The following is a 20,291-nucleotide window of genomic DNA, read 5'->3' as shown; positions in this document are numbered from 1 at the left end:
GGAGCGTTTCACAGCAGGAACCTAACCACGCCAGTGGATAGGCCCTCTGATCCCTGACTTGGTCATGAGAAACAGCAAGACGCATGGCACATGGGTGGTAAACAAGTGCATAGCTTCTTTATGAGAAGTAGTGGATAAGTTTCCTGAAAGGATGCCTTGCGGAACCTTTTAGTTCAATCATTCACAAACAGAACGAGGCATCCCCTATGAACCCCCAGTCCCCTAACTCAAAAAGTTCACAAAAGCAGGAAGTTGTATGGTGGGGAAACTAGAGTGAAGTGGCTGAGCTTTTGTTCATGCCCCCACTCTTTATGTGCCCTTGGGGTCCCAGCAAAGGTTATAAGTGGCTCAATGGAACTTGTACCTTCACACTCACAGCCTCCTCCCTTGGCTCTGTTGGCTACAGCTGCTGTGTAAGACCGGGCATCCAAGATCAACAGTTTTTGCGGCGTTGCTGAACTCTCCACACTTGAACCTGCGGTCAGTGATGAATCTGCAAAGAAAGAAGTCTGAATCCTCCAGTCTCTTGAATGAGTGCCAACACTATGAAGTCTGCCCTGCAACACACAACTCAGAGAACACCTGAAGCAAAGGATTGAGAAGACCTGGGGGATAACTAGGATAACCTGCTCATTAATCGAATTTGTAAAAGCAGAATTAACTGAAATAGCACTAAGCAAAAATAATAGAACAAGTAACTTTGCTGTTAGAATGAGGATAAGACACAAGAGAAGTCTTTCTTCCTTGTTATTTCCAGCTGCACTGGAGTATTCCAGGTGTTGCCTTAGCAGTGACATATTAAAAGTGACCAATACTTCCCCTACTTCTATTAGGAAGAACAGAGAGTGTCTAAGAGAGCCTTTGCTATCTCTGTAACCATATCACCTCAGCAAAAGCATTAGGCTGGGGACTGGTAAGACCACATCTACAATACCATGACCGATTTGGAAAACCTGTGCTCTACAGCAAAGAAATTCAATTGTAACAGACACACTGCAAGGCAAGTTGAATGACTACAGAAGTGAACAACTGAGAAGGAATATTATCGCAAGTCACAAATTCACCATAAGAACAAATGATGGTGAAGAGTGTACGTTCAACTGTTAATACTCATGAGTTGGCAAAACTAAAAGTTCTTTGCACTCCCAACACAATTGTTCTAATTTCAGCAAATTCAAGGCAGGACCTGGAAAATTTAACATTCCCTGTCATCTAGGCTGATCCTGCATTGAGCAGGTGGTTGGACTAGATGGCCTGTACGGCCCCCTGCCAACTCTGAGATTCTATTCTCTTTTGGGGTCAGGAAGTGGCCTCCTTCAATAACTGGGGCGCGTTCTTTCCCCTAAGGAAGATACATAGAGGGGTTTGATCTCTAAGAACCTTTGGTAGTACACTAGTCACTACTGCCTGTGGCTCATCGTAGTTTGGAATTTAGGAGATTATTTGTGGAGGATGGGTGAGCAAGCGGTCTTGTCTTGGGACAGGGGATTCACCAAGAAAGGATGCCATGGTCCCTTTCCACATGTCACTGTAACTGTTTTTACCTAAAATGTTTTATCTCACTTTTCGCCTTATCATGGGACTCAAAGTGGCTAGTAATGAACCAGAAATGGACATCAACCTGGCAAAGGGACCAAATTCCACCGGGGCAATATAGCCCTGCAGAAAACAAGAGAGAGGGAACAAAGCACATCTCGCTTACCAAACCCTGCGTCGCAAGCTTCGTTCCCATCGCTGAGTCCAGAATGCGGAGTCCCACCAGCCACCCTCTGTCCAGGGTTCAAGGCACAGGCTTTGGCAATGGAAGTCACCAGGTACTCATCGTCCGCATTGCGCCAGCCCCACCAGCTGATTTCGGGCTGGCTGCAGCGCGCAATCACTGCCCCATTGCGCAAGTGTCTGAAAGAAGAAACCAAGTTCAAGTAGCCCTCAAATCCAGGGCCCTGGTCCAAAAAGCCAGTCATTGGATGACTTCATTTCCTTCACTCTAAAAATCCAATCGCCGCTTTAGAACAGAACTAAATGCGAGCAAGCCGTAAAGGTTGGGCCATATTACACCCGTAGGACAAATTACATGACTCTGATGTTACATCAATATTGGAATCCACCAGAGACAAGACAGCTTTATTATTATTATTATTTTGGCTGACAGGATGAGGGGAGGAAAGAACCAAGAAACATCCCTGTGTTTCCCAGGATCTTTACTAGAGACAAGGTCTCTCTACACTTTGCCCCTCACAACACTGTTAGCAAAATGGATTATTAAAATAAAATGTATTGAAGGCAGATTCTGTACAAAAAACAATGGAACACTACCTAGAATTCAGTCCCACAATGCCCTGCATGTAAGGGACTATATCCCAAACTAAGGTGAGCAGCAATAGGGGTACCCAGCACATAATCACAAACACAGTCATGAACTCAATGAGCCATCTAGACCAGCATCTTGAACTTTTTCAGACCATGGGTCCCTCTTTAAACCAAACATGAAAAAGTGGACCCCTCCTTCTTAGTTTCCTCCCTGAAAACGTATAAGATGACAGTGGTGATGCTGGGATCCACTTTTGGTTAGGCTGTGACCCAGTTGTGGGTCTTGACCTACCAGCTGAAGGTCAATGATCCTAGACAATCTACCCTAACACAGGATTCTCTATAGCAGGGGTGGCCAAACTTGCTTAACGAAAGAACCATCCAGAATAAACGTCAGATGTTTGAGAGCTGTAAGACATGAATGTCAGATGTTTGAGGGAGGAAGGAAAACAGATGGGGAGGGAGAGGTGGAAAGAAAGCAATGTTAACTTTAAATGCATTCTCCAAGGCAGCTGACAGAGTGGTGGGGGCTTTGAGAGCCACACAGTATATGTGAAAGAGCCACATGCGGCTCCCGAGCCACAGTTTGGCCACCCCTGCTCTATAGCCATGTACAGCTATTGAGATGCCATTAGGATCTGATTTTGATCAAAATGTTGACCAGAAATTTAAAAATAAAGCATCTGATAGACACTCACCCAATTTTATTTTGAGAGTCTCCAAGGTAAGACAGTCCCCAGCCTTTCCAGACATATTGTTGCAGTTCTCAACTGCTCTTTTGAATTCCTAATACCTGACCTAAATTTAATCTTCCTGACTAAAAGCTGCTGCTTTCTGACCTATTCTCGGTGGACAAAGTGACGAATTAACACCTCAGTGAAGCTCTGCTATGGTCTTTATGAAGCCAAGAAAAGCTGGACAGAAGAGAGTGTGAATATCAAAAAGAGCCCCTCAAGTGATAAGCCCTGAAAAGATCTACAGGTTCCAGCAACTCCACCAATGAGTCCATTCCTCTGTTCTTGAACTTGCGGTCTTCTACTGCACAGATGTTTCCATACCTGTACACAACCACTGGAATCCTCTTCCAAGACCGAAAAGAAGCCACGTTCTCTAGCTCCTTGTCAGTGATCCAGACAGGAACAAGGAGCTTCTGCGGATAGCTGGTACACAACCTATGGAGGAAAAGCCACAGAGCCTGACCACGAGATGGGAGTAACTGCAATGACACCAAACTTCAAGCCCTTTTACCTTTAACGGAATCTATATGCAGGGACCATTGATAAACACTTTTGAGAACTACTGTTTGAATAGAAACAAGAGATCTAGTGATCCTGATTGATGACAGCGTAGCTATTAGGAATAAAGAAAATGCAGTCCTCAAAAGGCAGTACAGTTCTAGGATCTTTGCATGTAGCAGGATAAAGCAGACTTGATTCTGCATGGGGGGGGGGTCCCCCAGGGGCACGGAAAGGGGATTAGCTTCTACCCTGAGGGTGACTCATTGCCTTTCTTTTTTTCTCCTATAGGACTGAGTAGTGACTTTTTTGTGTGGGGTCTCCAGTTGGAAAAATCTTAAGTTTTGAAAATGTCTAAAGTGCTTTTTCTCCATCAATAAAGTGGGTGACTCTGACACAATGAAAGCAAAATGTGCTCTCCCACCAAAGCCTGGCCCCATACTGAGAGCGATCCCATGGAAATGGGGGAACAGCATACAATGAAGCCCAGCACCAGCCCAGCACCAGCTGGAGTTTTTGCAAGAACACATATATCCCTCCACATGATGAGGATAACAGCTCCTGAGGCTAGAGACAGAAGGGGCGGCAGCTGAGCACACTTCTATTCCACCTAGCTCAACACTGCTTTCCCAAAACGTCTTGTAAAATTTATACTTGGATTTTAAATTACTGTCAGCAGACTGAGGAGCCAGTCTGTGTCTGCCAAGCACGGTCAACAATCCAACTGACTGGACATTTTGCCACCATTTTGCAAAGTCAGTACCACATTTTGAATCTGAACTACGCTAAGAATCCTGCACTGCCACTATTGATGCTGGCTCTGCTTCTCTAGACCTGTAACAAGAGGGTGGCTGTGGATCCTTTGTTTTTTCTATCTTACTAGAGAATCAAGCAAACGCCCCCCACCTCATTACTCACTTGTAATTGTTGTTGATGTCGGAAACCCTCCAAACGTTCTGCAGGTCAAAGCCCATCCGGGCCAGCTCCATCTCAAATCGGTATTTCACGTGGTCTCCTGCAAAGGCAAAGGTGGTTAACAAGACTCCACACAGAGGACTCGACACAAGGATGTCGTGGGTGCTAGTGGAGCTCATAACAGGCCTCTGTGTTAGGGAAATAAGAAAGTGGAGAATGAGGCACAGCAGCAAGATGCCGTGTCAAGGGACTGCCAACATTGCAACCATAACTTTTTGGGCATTCATCATGGAAACTGCTTAAGAACTCACCCGGGCGGCAGAGGTGGGCATGTTGGTCTTCCTCATCAGCGCAAACCCCCAAGCACCAGGCGTGATAAGCAAACGCAAAGAGGTCTTCTGGCTTCGTGGGGCGAGCGATGGCTCGGCTCAGCCGCTTCAGCCATTCCTGGCATTGCTTGAAAGTAGAGAAATGGCACCTGCAGAACACAGGAGTGTGCACTCTTGATAAGAATATAAGAAGAGCCCTTATGGCTCAGACCAGTCTGTGTCCATCTGGTCCAGCATCTTCTCTCACACAGGAGCTAATTAGTTCATCTGGAGAGTCAACAACAGGGCATAGAGACCTTCCCCTGATGCTGCCTCCTGGCTCTGGGATCGAGAGGCTTAAAGCCTCTGAATATGGAGGTTCCCCTCAGTCACCATGACTGGTAGCCACTGACAGACCTATTCTCCATGAATCTGTCTAATCCTCTTTTGCAGTTGTTTATTCCTGGAGCCATTTCTCTTTGTCAACTCTCCTCATCCCATACATAATTTTATAAACCTCTATCATGTCCCCCCTTAGTCATTTCTTTTCTAAACTGAAAAGTCCCAGACTCTTCAGCCTTTCCTCACAGAAAGATGCTCCATTCCACCTGGCTCCATACCTTAAGAACTGCGTTCCCAAACATCTTGTAAAAACATCCTCATCATTTTAGTTGCCCTCTGCACTTTTTCCAGCTCTGCAATGTCCTTTTTGAGATACAGTGACCAGAACGGCACACAGTATTCCAAATGAGGCCGCTTTAGGCACACAACACTGACAGGGGTGGGGGGAAGAGGTCACAACTGAAATAATATTGTCTTGCAAGCCTTGCAGAACTGGGCAAGGTCCCGCAAGGCTCTGACCTCTTGAGGTAGACTCCAAGGCATCTGATGGGCTGCTGCAGGATGCTGGGCCTGATCCAGCAGTAAGGTTTGGGGGCCAGCAGATGGGCTACAGATAGATTGGCCACTTGGCGGGATAAGGAGCCCAGCTCTTCCACTCAGGCCCACCAGTACTGCCACCCCAGGATAGCATAAAGGCAGCAGCTACCTGACTACTTTGGAATCCTTGCATACAATGTGCAGCTGGAACATATCTCGACTCTCCACGCTTTCCATCATTCTCAAAGGCACCTAAAAAACAGAAAATGAGCACAAGTGAGCAAGCAGTTACTACACCAGACCCACAAGCAGCTATCAAGGGGCTCCCTACATCATCATCATCATCATGCCACACCCCAGAGTCACTTGGCTCCAAAATGCATGCCACATGGGAGCAATTTCACAAGCTGGATACTAGCTGTGAATGTGGAAGGTAAAGAAAGGAGTAGAGAGGTAAAGACTCAGAGGGAAAAAGAACAGGTTTTGGGGTGGAAAAACATACTTTTTTCACCTCAAGGTCTTTTAAACATTTTTTACCAATGGAAAAACTGGTAATTTTGGAGAGCGCTGAAAAAATTAATATGAAATATCTTCTCTTCTGGAATGACAAGATTTTACTCACCTCAAATTGTACAGTATGTAGATTTTATGTAAGACAGTCTACAGCATTAGAGAATGTTTCTGTTCAAGCAATACACTTGCTTTTGTTTTACTATAAAATTTATGTTTTCTATTTTTCCTACCTCTTGAATTGCAAAAACTAACATAAATTGTGTTAAGGTAGTAATGAGGACAACTGCTTGCAGCTCTAATACAGGATAGATTTACAATTTTGCTTGTAGGGTGAAAAAACATTTATACTTTTGTAATTCATTAATATGCAAAACAGTCTTATTTTATATGTTCTCAGTTATAAATTATGCATTTTATGCTGTTAAAGTAGCACAGGAAGTTTAAGGAGCGATTAGGAACTAAAATCAATTTTTTTCAAGGAACAAAACCCACTTGTGATGACTTAAGCAGTCAAGATACATTATATCTTTAGACGGAAACTCATCTTGGGGGTGAAGCGGTGGATTTCAGGAACAAAGAGGCCAAAGAACCTTGAAAATTCATTTCAAGAGACCAGAAATCACAAACTCAGCTGGCCTGGAAAAGATGCTTTGAAAAGAAAATGTTCCACAGATCATATGCTCAGCTTGACGGAAGTGCTCATAAGTTAGCCCTCTGCTTTGAGGCGAGAGCAACAAAGTGGACATTCAACCCCAATCCCATCGGAAGCCATTAGCCTGGCTGCAGCTTGCAAAAACCAAACACCATCCAGCAGGAATTCGAGCATGCAGGGGCTCTGCAGCCACAAAAAGGACACCTACTGCCTTGCCTAACATGCAGAATTTTTATGGATTTAAGTTCCTTTCCAGTTATTTGTGTGAGGGGGTAGCTTTTATCAAATAAGCTAGAAGGGAAATCGTGAAGACAGTATTGCAGCTTCCCTCTCCCTCTTTCTCATGGGATCCTTCGTGCATGGGAAGGAGGAGAAGAGGCAGCCATGGTAAGAAGTAGATCTGTAGAAGAGGCTGGCATGTAAGCAACAGAAGCCACCCAACCCTGTGACCTGGCCCTTGCCCCAGGTATGGCTAAAACAGGTTATCTCGATTTAGTTTCAGGAAATTAAGGAACAGGGGAAATGCTGCAGCCTCCATACAGCAGTCGGGTCCTATGACACAGTACAGAGAAGGACTAACATGGAGTTCGCCACCCTTCCATTGTACAAATTCTGCCTTTTCAGCACCATTGTGCAAAGGCAATATGGAGGAAGCTGAATAACATTATACACCACCCCCCAAAACAAAGTAAGGGTCTGGCTCTATTAAGGCAATACAAGAGAAACCGACCCTCCCACTCCCTAGCAGTGCCAGACTGGCAATATTCCTTCCCTTGATGGAGCGTGGGTTGTGCAGAAAGATCTGCTCTGCACACCATCTAGGTTGATGGGGATCAGGGAGCAGGTGTGAAGTTAAGTGCCTGAATGGGCCAGTTTTGCGGCAGAGGTGGAAGGGGAGACCCAAATGGCCTTCTGCTCCATTGCAAGCCACCTCCTACAGGAAATCATAGGCCGCTGCCTAGCGTAGAACAAGACTTACGTTGATTACAGAGTCCTTATACTTGATATGGAGTCGGTAGTTGGAGATGGCGATGATGGCATCACTCGCATGGCCCAAGTATTCCACACCTTCTCCCTGCAGCACTGTAAATGGAACCTAAGAAGAGGGCAAAACAGCACAACTGAAGAAGCTGCCTTCTGTCTAGTCAGCTCTTATACCTGCACATATTAACTTCAGCAGATCCTGGAGAGGAGGGGTTCCTGCCCCCAGCTCCTCCGGACCTCTGCAGGGGAGGAGCTGGAAATGGATAAGAAAAGCCCCAGAGTATTAAGACATACAAAGAGCAAGATCCAAGAGCTGCACTGGAGTCACCCGGTTTGCCACCTGCGAAGCGCCTCTGACTGACAGAGCAGCCCTAAGCCATATTCCTGAAGCATGAACAAATAGTGGCGAAGTGCAGAAGCAGTGTTTTAGTTTAACGCCGCCCCCCCCCACCCAATGTTTCTCAGACAGAGACCAGTTTTATTTTTGAACAGGGGGTTTATGGTGCGCCACAGGCAGGCAAACAGTTCTGATTCTCAAAAGTGAAGCCTCAACATTCCAAGCCCTACATTGCAACTACTTTTGTGCGTATGTGGGAATTGTGAGTTTCTTTCTAAACCAGCAGGGCGAAGAAGGAGCAAAGACATGGCAGAAGTTCTGGGCAGCTTCACATCCTGCAGAAATTTTGATTATTACAAATGAACATGACCAGCTCTGTCAAATGTTTTATTTTAACCATCATCTTGGGATTCATTTTTACTTCGAAAGCATGTACACCCATAAACTTTTGCCAGGTTGTGTTGAAGTTCATTATCAGCCTAAACCTATTCACAGGGCTGTTGTGAAAAAAAGAAATCAGGCAATCCCAATCATACTCCTTGGAAGAAGGAATATAAATGAGAGGAACACATTAAAAAAACTGTATTTTAAAACTCTTTTTAAAAGAGTTTGATGGGAAAGACACAAAATGATCTTAAAACTATCAAAGCTCAATATACATTGCATTTGAACAAAAGCATCCAAGCTTCTTTTATCCCTCTGATTAAACTCGGGAACCTCCCCTTCTTGTTTAAAAATAGATTCATTTTTTTCACTGGTTAACTGGGAAGCTTAACATCTCCAGGTTAGTGTGAAGTTTTACAGGGGATGTGAAATCTCCACAGAACCAGGGAATCATATTTGCAGAGTGCGATTGGGCTGCTGGAATCAGAAGGGGTACTGCAGCATCACTTTGGCCTTGCATTTTTTTAACCTCGCAGAGCCTACTCCCCTATATTTCTGGAAACAGCACTGAGAAAATGTGATTTTATGCCTGTAAATGGAGGGAGAAGAGAATACAGCTGTTCAGCGGAATGCCAACATGAGATTTTTGCCCTATTAGACTGCTTCAGGCAACAATGACACAGCAAAATTGAAAACAGCTCCACAGCCATTCACGGGAAGTTCTCGGTTATGTCTAAGTTTAATCAATTGTTAACTCACAATGCAAGTAATTGTGCTGACAGAAGAGAAGGGAAAGCAAGCTGGCCCTGAATCCGGAGTCACAGCGTCTATTTTGTTTTGAATTAACGCTGTAAGGCCTGGGATGGCATTTAAAAAAAAAACTGATCACAAAACTCTGAGCCCAACCAAAGAAATCCATTAAAAAATTCATTCCCAATTAAAAGTTTAAGCCCTGCCATGTCCAAAAGCTAACCCACATAAAAAGGCACTCTTGTCCAATGTTCCCTCTAAGCTGCAGTCTTGTGAGCAAAAATTCTGCTTTATGAGCTACTGGCATTAAAGTTGTGAGCTACTGCATAAATTAGCCTGCTCTGGTTATTCTTCCTGAGTTAAGACAAAAATGTGTGAGCTGGAGGCTAAAAATCTGTGAGCTAGCTCACACTGACTCAGTTTAGAGGGAACACTGCTCTTGTGGTATTTCTGAACAAGGACTTAGCAGACTACTGGAGAACAGGAAATCCTGAAGTAAGGAACAGTCACTGATAGTTCTTGTTTCCCTAGAGCTTGACTCTGGATTGTTTTGAAGCAGAAGTGTCAGATATGCCTGCTCTAGAGCCTGGCATCTACAGGACAGCCTGCCCCAAACTTCTTATCTTCACAGTCCTACTTGGTGCACCTCCATCTGCAGATATGAGGCAGGTAGCCACTGAGGATGAGGCGTTCTCTGCTGTGATGCTTTGTTTCCAAACACCCTCTTTGTAGCCCTCTGTGTGGTACCAAACCTATTGGTCTTTCAGCAGGCTTGCCTGCCCAGGCCCTCAGGGATTGCTGTTTGTTCTTTCAACTTGGTCTGCTGCTTTACCAGCTGCTTTGCAGCTCTTGGTTCTCCCATCATCTTAAGGTCCTTACATTGCTGCTGCCACTTTTTCATCTAATATTAATGCTCCTCTTCTACTGCATTGTATCGACAGGGCAGACAGTTTTAATGGATTTTACTGAGGTTTTGGAAACTGCCTTGAGTCATTGACAGCACAGTACAGAAATACATCAAAATAAATAAATTTGGGGTAAGCTACCTACATCTGTTTGGAGATCTGTGGATGCCCATGTTCATGTGACATTTCTCCTTTGTTTAACCCAGATGGTAACTTTGTCCATAACCAACACTATCAGTTCAGCAGTTTTAGTTCAGAAGGGGACTTCCATTGCTTGGGTCCCCTCTTCCACAAAGTTCTATTTTCTCATGCATCTAATTCCCCTACTCAGGGCTGCCCAACCACCACAGCCTGTTCCTTTTCAGTGGAAGAGGTTCCCAGAGAAAGTAAAAAGGGCGGGCGCATTTACCTGTTGTCTTTCCTACAAATTGGGCTTTAAAGGGGGTTTGAGGCAGTCAAATTTTTGTGTTTTGGGGGCATCTGGCTGTTGTTTTTAATGAAATGTTGTAAAGCTGCCTTGAGTCTATGTGGTAAAGAGAGAATATGAATTTTTTAATCAGTAAATTTTAAAAAAAATTAAGCTGCAAGATATATGAATGTAAACAAGACTGAAACATTTTAAGAATTCAAGGACACCAAGATAAGCTAACCCTTTCAAAATGTTGCATAAGAAGCTGTGTTTAGAAGTTACTCAAAACTTAAACAGTAAGATCTGAGCTAATTCCCACAGCCATACTTTCCCGCCCTTTACACATCTCTGAAGAAGAAATCTGTGTAATCACAAAAATAATTTCTTGTTATTACAAACATTAACTGGCCCCAATAAAAAGTTGCCCCCTTGCTGCATTTTTCTCATTCTCTCGTGCCAACAGTTGTTGCCAGTCAGCTCTGTGACATCCAAAGGATTTATCTTCCTGCCTGTTAACTGCCCCATCTTATTCCTATGACTAGCTCAGGCTGGCACTTAAAAATAACCCACTTTGGCTCACAAAGAAGACTGCAACTTTTCAGTTCCTTGCTTAGTATTTAACAGTATTTTTTCCCCTCACAAATCTCCAGTGACTCACAGGGAAAAGGTATTGTAATAGCTAATGTGGCAAACTGTCTTTGTTCTTCAAGGTTGGGTTGCCTGGGTTCCTCTGGTGCCTCCAAACGAAAGAAGAAGAACTGCAGATTTATACCCCGCCCTTCTCTCTGAATCAGAGACTCAGAGCGGCTTACAATCTCCTTTATCTTCTCCCCCCACAACAGACACCCTGTGAGGTAGATGAAGATATTGGATTTATATCCTGCCCTCCACTCAAGAGACTCAGAGCGGCTTACAATCTCCTTTATCTTCCTCCCCCACAACAGACACCCTATGAGGTTGGTGGGGCTGAGAGGGCTCTCACAGCAGCTGCCCTTTCAAGGACAACTCCTGCAATAGCTATGGCTAACCCAAGGCCATTCCAGAAGCACAATAGAAGGAGCTAGATCAGAAGAAGCTGTGGCCAAACAAGCCTTGAATGGTACCTGTATGTCTGAAGGCTTTCAAGAAGATGATCTGTACACATAGTCCCCCTTCTGGCCTTAAGCTTCACCCAGGTTTGCACTGCAAACAGTTCCACTTGCTAGGACCCCTCTCCCCAGTAGCTTACCTGTAAAGATTCTTCTTCTTTAATCAGCTCTTTGTGGGGAAACAAGTCCTTAGCCTGGATGTACTCCAGACTGGGAGGGCCTTCCTCGCCCTGAATGCCAAACACAAGAAGATGAATTCAGATACACATGTCAGATTAACACACACACACACACCACTGCAGAGAATGCACTCTCTCCCCCAGAGCAATGGAGACTGGCTGCTCACCCACCTTCTGTGCCCTACTCACTGAATAATCCATTCTCTTACAGACTGTAAGACATGGACCTGGGCAGCACAACAGAGATTAGCCAGTAAACAGGACCCAGATGTTAGAAATTGCCTGCAATGTGGAAATACTTGTTCTACTGATTTCTGCACTACTATGGAACCATGACTGCAGCTCAGGACTTGTAATAGAGGGGAGTAAACTCCCACCAAAAGGGAAAATTCCACTGTATACTTTATTTAAAAAAACAAACACCCACATTTTTCCAAAAATATTTTTTATCAAAATATTCTAAAGGGTTGCCAAGAATAATATAAAACATCTATTAGATAAAGCACAAAATGAAATATAATCACCTTGAGCACCTATATTTCAAGGTCTGACCACAATCCTTTGCATGGAATCACTGTCTTTTTTTTTTTGGTCTCTGGACCTCTAACTGAGCACCTCTGCCTTACTTCCAAAGTCTTCATAGCCAATCTTTGCTTTTATAGAAGTGACATACTTCTACCTTCCTAACACGACCAGTCAGCTTTGTGATCTAATTGAAGGTTCTGCCTCAGTATCCGTAATGCTCCCAAGACCACGTTAACCATCTTTCCACAGTTTCTAGACCTTCTCTGACCACGCCTGCGCTAACTCATACTAAATTGATGGGAGGGCAATATACCTGTCATGGTTCCTTTTAAATACCATGGGAACTGGGAGGATGCAGAGTATTCTGTGCCAGAAATAAGGAGTCACCTTCAGGAAACTACAGTTCCCAAGGTTCTTTGATGGAATGCTATGACAATTCAGATGAATTTAAAATGTTATGTAGATAAGCTGTCTGTTACTTTCCCCAAGGCTGTTCTCTTTGCCCAGAAATTAACTGCTTTTTTATGTTTGCAGGAGAAGTGAGATTTGGGGGGGGGGGGCAGGAATGCTAAATAACTTTTCCTCAGTCCTAATACTGTTCTTAACATGGCCACAGCCATCAGCCTGCAGTTTCCTTAAAATGGGGCTTCTTGTTGTAACTTCTCCTCTACCCTTTTAACAGACTAGAACTATGCATAAGCCTGTTCACTTTGGGGTTTACTCAGGAAATTAGCAGGATGGGGGGAAATGTTTCAAATTCCTATGGAAGCGGCATGCATTCCTTTTAAGGGACCAGCAGGTTCTTGAGATATTTCATCCAGTCCTGGACGAGGGAGTGCGGGTTTCAGTCTGCATTTCTAACCTAGATATAACCTCCAACATGGTTCCATTAACTTCTCCACATAGCCCTAGAAGTCCATTTTCACACCCCTGCAAGGAAAAACTGGGGCTGTTTTTCCTTTCCTTTTCTTTTCATGTCTCATTTTATTTTTACCCATAACAGCTTTTCCCCACGATCTGACGAAGTGAGCTTTGACTCATGGAAGCTTATACCCTGGAAAATTAATTTTATGACTACAGATTAACCTGGCTACCCAACTGAACCTCAATGTTATTTATCTTAACTTTGTAAAGCACGTGGAGAATCTGAGGAAAAATGTAAGGACAGTCAAGACTTCCTCCCTAGAAGACAGAGCTTCTGAGAAATCAGAGCATCATGGCAGGTGACTACTACTTCTTTTTGCTATCAAAACCAGTTTTGTGTAGTGGTTAAGTGCGTGGACTCTTATCTGGGAGAACTGGGTTTGAGCCCCCACTCCTCCACTTGCAGCTGCTGGAATGGCCTTGGGTCAGCCATATCTCTCGAAGGAGTTGTCCTTGAAAGGGCAACTGCTTGTAAGAGCGCTCTCAGCCCTACCTCCCTCATAGGGTGTCTGTTGTGTGTGTGGGAAAGGTAAAGGAGATTGTGACCGCTCTGAGACTCTGAGATTCAGAGTATAGGGCGGGGTATAAATCCAATATCATATTATTATTATTCAAGTTGCAACCAACGTGACAACCCTGGAGAGTTTTCAAGGCAAGAGATGTTCAGAGGTGGTTTGCCATTGCCAGCCTCTGTGCAGCAAACCTGGACTTCCTTGGTGGTCTCCCATCTAAATATTAACCAGGCTAACCCTGCTTAACTTCCAAGAGCTGACAAGACTGGGCTATACTGCGCTATCCATGTCAAGGCAATGGGGGTTCCCTGCTAATGCATTCGTATTTCCCACTCCTAAAACACAGTGGTTTTGCTTGCAATGGGCTGTGATGATTGGGGATTTCAATCCTGCAAAGAAGAAGAAAGGAGGAGAAAGTAGCCCTGTACTACTAAAACCTTGCCTCAAATTGAGAGTACATGTTTTGCATTCAGATGGCCCCAGAATCTATCACAAGTTTAAAAGTTTCTCAGACAGAAGTACTGCAACAAAACAAAACAAAAACCTTTCTGCACGAAACAGCAGCCACCAGTCCAGTGTACCAGTCTCAACATATCAATGGTCTGAAATAGCATAAAGCAGCTTCACACATTCACTTTTATTTGCTAGATCTGTGACTCAATTGCCAGCAATGGTATTCAAGAACACTGCCAAACCACTGATACTTAAAATATGACAAAGGCTTTTAAAAAAATAATAATCAGAAAACAGATGTGAACCTTACAAAACACTTCAGTTATTAGTCAGCCTTGTTGAAGCAGAAACACTTGGGGAGGAGACTCCCAGTGTTTTAACCACACAGCAGAAGCTTGGGAAGGTTTGGTGAAGGGCCATGACTCAGTGCTACAGTACCAGCTTTCCATGGAAGAAGGTGCCCCGGCATCTCCAGTTGAAGAATCTCAGTTTGCAGGTGTTAGGAACAGCTTCTTTGCCTGAGATCCTGGAGAGCTACTTCCAGCTCAGAGGAGACAAGAGAAGAAGGAGAACTGCAGATTCATACCCCGCCCTTCTCTCTGAATCAGAGCGGCTTACAATCTCCTTTATCTTCTCTCCCCTGTGAGGTGGGTGGGGCTGAGAGAGCTCTCACAGCAGCTGCCCTTTCAAGGACAACCTCTGCGATAGCTATGGCTAACCCAAGGCCATTCGAGCAGGTACAAGTGGAGGAGGAGGGAATCAAACCCGGTTCTCCCAGATAAGACTCCATGCACTTAACCACTACACCAAACTGGCTCTCCTACACCAAACTGGCTCTGACTGAGCTAGATGCACTCAGTATAAGGAAGCTTCATAGGTCCCTTTTAAGCCTTGGAAGAATTTATTTTGGCTGCCCCTACCTCTGATCCTGTGAGAGGCATGGCTTTACATAGTCTGGATTTAATGATCACTGTAGGTCACTTTAAGACACAGATAAAAACCAGGATTTCTAGTTTGTATTTAAATAAAGCCTTCTCCCCCCCTCACCCCTGAAAAATGACATCATTCTTAACTGGAAGCTCAGCACTGAAACAACCACATTGACTAGTCACTTCTAAATATATCAAATTGGATTTCTACTCACTTTGGAACTTCACGGTGTGAGCAGTTTCACCTTTTAATAAACACTCTGGTTTCTCTTCCACATGAGGGAAGGCAGAGAGGCATTTAACAGGACAAGATGGGAAATAGGGAGAAAAAGCTTTTAAGAAAAGGGAGGATTCCTTATAATTTTCTGGGAGAGGGGTACTGGCTAGGCAACTGCAACACAGTATCCAGCAGTCATAGTTTGAAATAAAATACTAGCTTTCAAATGCAGACACTCCTGCAACCTTGACAGAACAATAAAAACTTGTAACAGTTCTCTCAGCAAGAACTTTGTGTCCATGCTAACGGATGGGCCAAGACTGCACTATTTTGTTGGCGGTGCTAAGAAGACACCTTCTGCAGCTTCTCCAAGGCTTGAACACAACCTCAAACATCTGAGTTCCAACTGTTCCTCCCAAAAAGTGACCATTAAATACTTCCTGCACATGCATGGAAAGAAACTGTGCATTCATAAGCCACTTGCATAAGTACAAGATTACACCATCTGGCTGCAAATTCAAGATGGTGGCACCTAAACCCTTAACAGCACAGCGGCTGGTAGATACAGGATTACTGTTTTCTATTATGTATGCACAGTGCATTTTTAGTATATGAGTGTTATGTCAAGCCAGGCGCTCAGAAGACAAGCCAGAATCCTAGTGGCAGGGAATCAACTAAAATTGCAAAATCTCAAGACAGGTAGCAAAGTCTGGAGGAATTCAGCTTATTTATAACTGAATGCTGAAAATCGGTCCAGGGCAAGCGTCTTTGTGATACACAATCTGAAAACATGCATGTTCTATTCAATTCGGCTGTGCAGACATATTCCATCCATTACTGGATTTCATATTTTCAGTCTGTGGCTGCCATTTCCCCATCCATCTTCCCAAAAGATCTAGGATGCAACCCAATACCAGCTCTAACCAGCGTTATCTGTTCAAATTTCCCTGGCATTCTATACAGGATGCAGGCAAAAGTTCTTAAGATGAGGGATGAGAATCTTTTTTTCCTTCCCATTTGACCCATTCAGTTTTTTAACATCCAGCCTGAAGAAAAGTTCTGGAGAGTTCTATATGCTGGTTTGTGAGATTCTAATAAGTGTGTGACAAACCTTTTAATTATTAAAAATTACCTCACCGGTACAAAACATTGGACAACAAAGCTTTCGATAAGACATACTCATGGACCCTTGAAGCTCCCTTATATTGAATCAGACCATTGGTCTATCAAAGTTGGCATTGAAAATTCTGACTAGCGGTGGCTCTCCAGGGTCTCAGGCAGAGGTCTTTCACACCACCTATTTCCTGAGCCTTTTTAACTGGAAGTGCTGGGAATTGAACCTGGAACCCTCTGCATACCACACACATATACTCTACCACTATGCCACAGCCCCTCCTTTGAGACTGATTTACTCCAAAGTACATGATATAAACTACTTGCTATACAGGCCAGTGAAGGCAAAGAGGCCTTATCCACAGCACAGGAGGGCAACATTAACAACTTGCCTATCATAGGGCAAACTTCTTGCCAAAATCCAGGGCTTTTTTTGTAGAAAAAGCCCAGCAGGAACTTATTTGCATATTAGGCCATACTCCCTGACATCACCATAGTTTCACACAGGCTTTTTTGGTAGGAAAAAGCCCAACAGAAACTCATTTGCCTATTAGGCCACACCCCCTGACACCAAGCCAGCCGGAACTGTGTTCCTGTGCGTTCCTGCTTTTAAAAAGCCCTGCCAAAATCTATCCTCATGGTGCCATCCTTCTCTCTCTTTCTACTGCCCTGCTCTAGAACATACCTCACTTTTATTACCGAAGTACGGTGGTGGAAAGCGCTATCAAGTCACAGCCAACTTACAGTGACCCCATAGGGTTTAAAGGCAAGAGACGAACAGAGCTGGTTTGTCATTGTCTGCCTCTGTGTAGGAACCCTGGACTTTCTTCAGGTCTCCCATCCAAGCACTAATCAGGGCTGAACCTGACTAGCTTCCAAGATCTGATGAGGCTGGGCTAGCCTGGGCCATCCAGGTCAGGGCATTACCTCAGTATATATGCCTTACATTCTTTCCCTGGTCTTTGTAGGTCTGTCGGTCCCCCGACAAAATTTAGATAGCAAGATTCTTGGGGCAGGGTCATTAAAAAAAAAGCCCTCATGTTCTTCTGTAAAGTACAACATGCACTAGTGAGCAATAATAAGCAGCAGCAGCAGCAACCATACAAAGAGGAACACACAAATTCAGCCAACCTTTTCTATCACCTCAACCATCCCCCCCATGAGCGGAAGGGCCATGGCTCAGTGGTAGAGCCTCGGCTTTGGGTGCAGAAGTTCCCTGGTTCAAATCTCTGGCATCTTCAGTTAAGGATCAGGTGGTAGGTAATGAGAAAAACCTCTGCCTCAGGCCCTGGAGAGCTGCTGCCAGTCAGAGGAGACAATACTGACTCTGATGGACCCAGGGTCTGATTCTGTACAAGGTAGCCATGTGTTCATCTGTCTCTCGAGTTTGGGTTTCTGTATATGTCTGTTAATGGAGCACAATCCAATCTAAGAACAGGGCTATGACTTAGTGGTAGAGCCCCAACCTTGCATACAGACAATCCTGGTTGCAATCCTTGGTATCTCCAGTCAAGCAGACAGAAGATATTAGGAAAGACCTTTCTCCATCCAAGACGGAGACAGACAGAAGGCAAATAATGGGTTAGGTTGGGTCTATCTCAATATAAGGCATGTTCCCATGTTCATCAGAAGAAGTCTTCAGTTACATTTTTTTTTTTTGCTTTTAATCACAGGGGATGTAGCTCAGTGCTTGAGCACATATGAGGCATGTGGAAGGCCCCAGATAGGACGCCTGGTACATTTGGGAGTGAGTGCTGGGAAAGACCCAACTCTGTCTGAGACCCCGGAGAGCCACTGTCAGTTCAAGGAGACAATAGCAAGCGAGAGAGATCAAGGGTTTAGCATGATGGCACAGTTAACACCTTGTCAAAATGCCTTGCCCTCTTAATTTGTACCAAAGAACACTGCAATGGCTAACAAGCCCTCTGATGCACACAAACGCATGAGCACACACCTCTACCTACCTGTGAGGTTAGCTCAGCAACTAGATGACTTTCCACCAGATACCCTTTCCCTTTCGGAACCAGCAAGTCGAAGCTGTACGTACCCTGCAGCCTGGTCAGTGCTGTTCCTGCAACTTGGCCATTGGGAGGGCAGAGGTCAGTGTGCTCCATGTTAAGTAAATTGCACACAGAACTGCAGCCCGTTGCAGCCTACCCTGGGCGGGGAGGGAGGGATCTCCCTTACATGAGGTTAGCTCACCACAGGCACAGAGCAGGGCGCTTCTCCTATCGCTACCCTTCAACCAAGCAAGAATCAATGCTCGCCCTTCCTGGTTTCAGCAACATACTAGCAAGCACAATGACTGAGGAGGTCCATGTTTCACCAAGCCTGGACTCCCTTCTCAGACTGCCCACGGCCCTGATCCAAGAAGCACAAAACAGAACCCCCAGAGCTGTCAGAAAGAGAGACTGGCAATGACAAGACGGTTGAGGAATTTGTCCTCGGCAGGCCAAGGGTCCCTGTGACCCATCCCTGGGCAGGGAACTGATCTCCTGCCTACCCTGCCTGTTAAGATTTTGCACGGTGGAGCTTGTGCAACTATTTTGCAGTCACCGGGTTTGTGACCTCTAACCCCCAAGAAGCGATCAACCCAACCCCATCTGCAGAAAGCATGTGAGATCAATGGGGGAGGAGGAGAACCACTCCCCAAACACAAGGCTGAGGAGGGAAGCGGTACAAAAAAAGGCCTGACGCCTGGAGCCTCCAGGCGGGCAAATTCAGCGGATGTCCAGCTTCCAGCCTCTCTGCCCTCTCCTCCCCCCACCCATCTCAAGACATGGAGGGATATGCAGGCTTACAAGAGGCCTTGCATGCAAGCAGACAGCACAGAGAAGAAAAGGGGCGGGGTGCGTGGGGGGGGGAGGGTGAGGAAGAGAGACCACTTACAAAGCAGTTGAGCATGGAACAGGAGACACGGCCCGGCAGAGTCATAGTTGCTTCCAGAGAGGATGGCGGGGCCAGGGGCGCGCAGGTGGCATCGCTTTCTTTTGCCCCACTCGGCGCAAAGGACTTGGATGCAGACAGATGCCTGGAAGCGCAACCTCCAGAAGAGAGCTAGAGCATCTCCGTCGCAGAGACAGAAGCAGGTGCACCGGCTGCTTCAGCGGCTGCCGACAATGGAGGGGAGGGGTAGGGAGGAGGAGGGAGAGACTCCACCTCCTTCCGATGGAAGCCAGACAAGGCTCTGCCATGCCAGCGACTCCCCAGCAGCCGCACAGAAAATGGAGTCTCCGGCTCAACCTGCTAGGAAGATTCACAGCGTTCTGAGTCTGCATTTCTCGTCTGCATTAGGGCTACGACATGGAGCCTGCTCAGAGACTGGTGCTTTGCTTGTGCCCAAGCTTGAGTCCGGGAGGACATGTGCAGGAATGCGAGGGAACAATAGCAGGGGCCCCGACAAAGCTGTGCTTTTGTGCATTCCAGCAGGGGGGAAAGAAGACCTGGCTGGGATTCAGCTTGGGACTCACGTCGGCACAGATCTGTAGGACTCGTGCAAAGCAGAGCCTCCCCCTGGCCTTGCTGCGTGAGACACTAAAGGGACACGACGACTCTGCCAGCTCTGCTGCACAACTACTGGGCCCGCAATCTCCTCTGGCTGGGAGCCAAAGAATACACAGCTGACATCTCGGAACTGCCACCCGCCCACCCTGACAGGACACAATGAACTTGGGCTGAAGCAACACTAGAAAGAAATGATGTTAAGACCTCGGTTGGCCTTCTGAGGCTGGTCTTGCGCTACACCATGCAAGCCGGACGGAGAAGCTTCT

The 20,291-nt window shown here is 45.5% G+C and overlaps 1 protein-coding gene across 3 annotated transcripts in view; it reads right to left on the bottom strand.

The window, feature by feature from the left end:
- MTMR4 (myotubularin related protein 4) overlaps positions 1-20,291 on the bottom strand; it is a 57,844-nt gene that overhangs the window by 12,777 nt on the left and 24,776 nt on the right. Inside the window, exons 1-9 of one of the 3 annotated variants that reach the window (XM_060259680.1) lie at positions 19,411-19,789; positions 11,810-11,899; positions 7,792-7,908; positions 5,817-5,899; positions 4,772-4,938; positions 4,464-4,560; positions 3,369-3,482; positions 1,703-1,899; positions 365-493 (exon numbers count right to left, since the gene is read on the bottom strand). In XM_060259680.1, coding sequence (XP_060115663.1) covers positions 365-493; positions 1,703-1,899; positions 3,369-3,482; positions 4,464-4,560; positions 4,772-4,938; positions 5,817-5,899; positions 7,792-7,908; positions 11,810-11,899; positions 19,411-19,455 — 1,039 coding nt within the window. In that variant the 5' untranslated portion in view covers positions 19,456-19,789. Of the gene's footprint in view, positions 1-364; positions 494-1,702; positions 1,900-3,368; positions 3,483-4,463; positions 4,561-4,771; positions 4,939-5,816; positions 5,900-7,791; positions 7,909-11,809; positions 11,900-19,410; positions 19,790-20,291 lie in introns of those variants that run through there. The other 2 variants (XM_060259681.1, XM_060259682.1) reach the window with 2 other exon arrangements.

Source organism: Heteronotia binoei, chromosome 18 (assembly GCF_032191835.1).
Source record: "Heteronotia binoei isolate CCM8104 ecotype False Entrance Well chromosome 18, APGP_CSIRO_Hbin_v1, whole genome shotgun sequence".
Lineage (NCBI taxonomy): Eukaryota > Metazoa > Chordata > Lepidosauria > Squamata > Gekkonidae > Heteronotia > Heteronotia binoei.
The sequence above is the reverse complement of the archived record's forward strand: the minus strand, read 5'-3'. Positions and strand labels throughout refer to the sequence as shown.